The 5,247-nt window shown below is 40.3% G+C and overlaps 1 protein-coding gene across 4 annotated transcripts; it reads left to right on the top strand.

The window, feature by feature from the left end:
- The first annotated feature begins 1,344 nt into the window (after positions 1-1,344).
- On the top strand, positions 1,345-3,194 carry LOC116205781 (photosystem I reaction center subunit III, chloroplastic). 4 transcript variants are annotated; one of them, XR_004156577.1, is made up of 3 exons: positions 1,345-2,334; positions 2,429-2,610; positions 2,994-3,194. XR_004156577.1 is itself a non-coding variant. In XM_031538442.1 (2 exons), exon 1 carries the CDS (start codon positions 1,362-1,364, stop codon positions 2,280-2,282), a length of 921 nt encoding a protein of 306 aa, XP_031394302.1. In that variant the 5' UTR covers positions 1,345-1,361; the 3' UTR covers positions 2,283-2,287; positions 2,994-3,194. The 4 variants fall into 4 exon arrangements, 1 of the variants encoding a protein (XP_031394302.1); XR_004156576.1 differs by having other exon boundaries at positions 2,426-2,610; XR_004156575.1 differs by lacking the exon at positions 2,429-2,610.
- Positions 3,195-5,247: the final 2,053 nt, after the last annotated feature.

The raw sequence follows: 5,247 nt of genomic DNA, 5'->3' as shown, positions 1-5,247 counted from the left end.
TCAGACAAGACTAAATGGAAAGGATAGAAATGGAAGATAGATCTAAAAATTCCATAATGATGAACAAGGAAAGAACAATGATAGATGAAACCTCAATTTAGAGCCTAAGCTCTGATACCAAAATGATGCGAACCCCGTCAAACCCGTCGCGGAACCTAGCAACAATAATATGGAATCAAATCCCGGATCGTCCAAGATAGAGATTTCGAAGGGTGGAATATTGACCCCGTAGCTATGTAGAGCTAGAAACCAATATTATACGAATCTTAAGAACTACAAGTAATCGACTTGCAACCCTTAAAGCATAAGTTCAACAAGAACAATTTGGAGAATATCTCTCACACAAGATAGAAAATGGCAGAAAGTTGTTAAAAAAATAACCTAAGGAAGAGCTTATAATGCTTTTGTAATATGAAGACAACTAAAGAAAGTACAAGTTCCTAGCATATTCTAGAAGGCATATTCCAACCAAATTTGGTGGCCATCTTCTAGAAGGCATATTCCAACCAAATTTGAGGTAGTTGTGGTCATCCTTTAATGCCCCGATGTGTGCTGATGAGGTCCAGCACTCTTGATGACCAAAATAAGTCCCGAGTCGACTTGTTCGTCTCTCAAACTGCGTGCCTCTTCCCGAATATGCGTCCATAAGTTCTGCAAGGCTTGCTCTAATTTCTTGGCACGTGCTCTGGTGACCGGTCCGATAGAAATATGCAACTTGTCCTCATGCTAAGAGTTCGGCTCAACCCTATCATTCCCCCTTCTTCAAAAGGATTCGTCCTCGAATCTGCGCCCACATCAAAGGGAGAAAGATCAGAAACATTAAATGTAGAACTCACTTGATACTCTCTCGGCAAATCGAGCTTGTATGCATTGTCATTAATCTTTTCTATTATGAGTGATACTTTTGAGGATTGCGAGGCTGAAACGGCTAAATTTATTATATTGGAACACGAGGAATTAAGGTTGTGCTTGGTATTAAAGTTGAGTTGAGTTTTAGTTTTAATTGATTTGTAATGATTGTATTATTGAATTATGAGAAAATATCTGGAAAAGTGATGAATAGTTGAGAGAAAGTAATGATTAAGTAATTATTGTGTTGTTGAATTGTGTAAAAAATGAATATTTGAAAAAAGTTATTATTAAAAATTAAATTAAATTGTTAAAAATATTAAAAAAAATGAAAAAGTAATAATTATATTATTAAATTAAAAATAAATGAAATTGAGTTGAGTTGACTTAAAAAAAATTAAAAAAAAAAGTCAAACAGGCCGGTTGATCGATCTCAAAAAATTTCTATCGTCTGTACTACATAAAGGTCGCTCGTACGTCCGGCTCCCTTATCTGCTCAATCACCACAACAGATGGATATAATCCCGGGGAAGTCCAGCCCAACCCAATGGGAGCTATCCACCTCAGCTTCCCCACTCCCCCCGGCCTTATCTCAAAATCAAAACCCCATCTTCTCATCTCTAGCCACTAACTTGGCTTTCGTTCCTCGGAATCTAAAAACCATCCCTCTGGGTTCCCGCACATTCCTCCCTCAGAATCTCAATCTTCCCCACCCCACTGAGGTGAGATCGAATATGTCTCTCACAATACCCACGAACCTCTCTAAGCCAATATTGTCGAAGCCGAGGCTTGGCCTCGGCCTCGGTCCCGGCTCGAGGCCGCAGACTAGGCCACGTTCGTTGATCACGTGCTCGGTTTCCGAGCAGAAGCAGCCCTCAGCGCAACCAGAGAAGGCTCTCCAGGCGTTCTCGGCTGCGCTAGCGCTGTCGTCGGTGCTGCTCTCCGCGGCGCCCGAGCCGGCTGCCGCGGACATAGCGGGGCTCACCCCGTGCAAGGAGTCGAAGCAATTTGCCAAGCGGGAGAAGCAGCAGCTGAAGAAGCTGGAGTCATCGCTGAAGCTGTATGCCCCCGACAGCGCCCCGGCCTTGGCAATCAAGGCCACCATGGAGAAGACCAAGCGGCGGTTTGACAACTATGGGAAGCAAGGGCTACTGTGCGGGACCGATGGGCTTCCCCACCTTATCGTGAGCGGGGACCAGCGCCACTGGGGGGAGTTCATCACCCCAGGGATACTATTCCTCTACATTGCAGGATGGATCGGGTGGGTGGGTCGGAGCTACCTGATCGCTATCAGGGATGATAAGAAGCCCACCATGAAGGAGATCATCATTGATGTGCCCTTGGCCTCACGTCTCATGTTCAGGGGCTTCATCTGGCCCGTTGCTGCCTACAGAGAGTTCGTGAACGGTGACCTCATCGTCAAGGACGTCTGATCGATGTATAGCAATATCCTTAATCTATACTCGGCTATATCATCCCCATCCGGTACTATAATAAATTCAATTGTGCCATGTAATTATCGTATATGCTTGCTTTGCGCTGCTTACTCACCCTAAACAAATTTTTTATCTGATAGAAGATAGATGAATGGTCAGTTGGTTGCCATTTCAAACTAGCTAGACTCTTAACAAGGCAGGGCCTTCTCAACAAGTTATTATGCCGACAGTGGTATATATTGACGAGTGACGACATGGTTCGTAGATGCTTAAGTTACTTATTACCGGAAAAGAACCCAAATTGCTCACACCCGTGGATCTTTAGGTATCACGTTTGCCGCCCTCGATATTTTGAACCCGACACATAAGGTCCCTTTTTTCTTTTTTTTTCTTTTTTATAGGTGACACATAAGGTCCTTAAAAGGCTGATTTTCTTGTTGAATTAATTAAATAAAGAAGATTTCGTGAAAGTTGTGAAAGTTTTAATGATTCCATGTGTTTCTAAGTCTTAGGAAAGATTTTGGGTGCTTTTAAACCCGTGCTTTTATTTAACTACAAGCCATTTCAATTGATTTTGTTTCTGAGTATGGATTGTGCTTATTGCCATTCCGAATTTGATGGATAATATATGTATTTTTACTAGATCTCCGAAAATATGTTCGAATAGATAAAATAATATATATATATATATGTCATTTTGTTGTACAGTGGTCGTAGAACGGAAGATGGACTGGGAGAAGGGAGACACAGAATGAATTACTTTTGGAAGAGATGACGGTATTTTAGTTTCATGGTGTACGTAATGTGAAAACTGCATCTTTTAATTCAGCTGGAAGAAAAAGACTTGTAAACCTCGTAACATGTTGTTGATATTTATATATGCCTTCCCTAACTTCAGTTACTCTAAAATCACGTTGTTTCCTTTCATTTACTTCTAAACCTAGTGTTCCCACCTATTGATTGAAATTACATTCGGTTTAGATTTATCCTGATCAGGAGAAATTGGTGATATATAAGGACTCTCTGATCAGGAGTAATTGGTGATATATAAGGACTCTCCTTATTATCGGGTACAGAGTGTTTTTTTAGGAAATCAGAAAGCAGGCTTTTGTGAAATAACTATATATGATTTTAATCTTGAAGGAGTTTTCAACCTAAATGATGCGAGAAACAAAAATCCGAGATGGAATCTTTTCTCACCAAGATCTTTCTCTAGATCCAAACCTGGCTGAGCTTCTGCTCTTCCACGATCCTAAAGCCGCACATTTGTTTCCGGGGAATTTACCAAAAATTATCCATGATTTAATTGTTTTGTCAAATTTATCTATATTTTTTTAGTCAAATTTATCACATGATTTACTTTTTACATAAAATTTATCCCGGTGTTGTCTTTTCCGTCGACATTTAACGGTCGTGCTAATGTGACGCTCACGTGGCAAGTGTGGCCCACTATCCCTCTACTTGTCACGTCAGCACGGCCGTTAGATATCGACGGAAAAGATAACGTTGGGATAGATTAATACAAAAAGTAAATCATGGGATAGATTTAACCAAAAAAAAGTATATAATAAATTTGACAAAACGATTAAATTATAGATCATTTTAGGCGAAAATTCCATTGTTTCCTCACCAAACTCATGTTTTGGTGTTTCTATTGGACGGCCCGAGCCATAAAAACAAGGATCAATCGGGGACTAGGGAATTTTCTCAAGAAATCCCTTCCGGCGCTCAAGTTAGAATCTTTCTGGAGAGGGGAGTCAAACCATTGAGAATGAAACGGTGAATTTACCAAGTCTCTGTAAGAGGTGATTATTTATAGGTGAATTCAAAGGACTATACTTGATCACGGCCGATCTCTCAAATCATCATTTGACTCTGAGCTTCCCCACAATTAATGCATGAAAACATTTATGCCTTTTCTTATATTTTCAAGGATTTTCTCCTTCTTGGGGGCTAAGAATATTTACTTTTCATTAACGCTAGTGGTTATAAGAACATTATATAAACTTTATTGTGGACTAAGGATTGACAAACTTGAATATTTGAATGAATTTGCATTGTGTCTGTCTCTTATCCTTCTTACCTTAACAATCCCGTCGTCTAGTAGCGAAACTTCAGTTCTTATCATTCATATCTTTAAGCATAACGAAATAAAATAACTTGTGTAAACGCCTAATTCTGGCTCGGGGTTGAGATTCGAACTTAATTAAACTCGAGATCGATGATCAGTACGATAATGACAAGGGGCAAGATGATCAACTCGATGGACTTTCAAGAAAGATTATTTTCGATCATTTCACAATTTCAAGGGGTCGTGGAATTCCTTGAGGACACATCCGATTAATGCAGAGGCTCAAGAAAAACCGAAAATTGGTAAAGTGTGGACTCTCTTGAAATTAATAAAAAATTGAGGGTCTTTAATGTAATCAGGTTTACCTCATATATAGTCTACTTACCCCAAAATCCTAAGGATACGTATGGTTCGTTATAATGGAATTGATGCAAAATAGAATGAACATATATTAGAATTGAGAGGCAATAGAATTGAAATTCTGATAAAATTTATTTTGTTTAATTGGAGGGAATAGAAATACAACGAAACCAAGAATACAAGAGTAAAAAAGATAGAAATGCCCTTTGTTTATAAATATTAAAATAATATATCAAATAAAAAATAAAAAGAAGGTATTGATAAGGAACAGTACCATGATGGCTGCCCACCATGAGCGAGACCTCCCGAGACACCTAGAGGGCTCTGCTCCACGACGCCCTTCGGTAGTCCAGCGCCGTCCTCCAGGCCCTCCAGCAGTCTGCAGCCGGGAACGACATCTCCGTCATCGCCGAGTCCGCAATCGAGAGATTGTCGCCTTCGCTACCTCCGTTGTCTGCAAGTAGCTCGCTTTCGACCTCATTCGTTCCACCCACCTTACTATTGACCCGTGGGAGACCACTCTGCGCGAGA

This window comes from Punica granatum, chromosome 4 (assembly GCF_007655135.1).
Source record: "Punica granatum isolate Tunisia-2019 chromosome 4, ASM765513v2, whole genome shotgun sequence".
In the NCBI taxonomy this organism is placed as follows: Eukaryota; Viridiplantae; Streptophyta; class Magnoliopsida; order Myrtales; family Lythraceae; genus Punica; species Punica granatum.
This window is presented reverse-complemented; position numbering and strand designations above follow the sequence as displayed.

Excerpts from the sequence above, each read along its gene's own strand:
- LOC116205781 (XM_031538442.1), top strand. The coding sequence starts at position 1,362 with ATGGATATAATCCCGGGGAAGTCCAGCCCAACCCAATGGGAGCTATCC.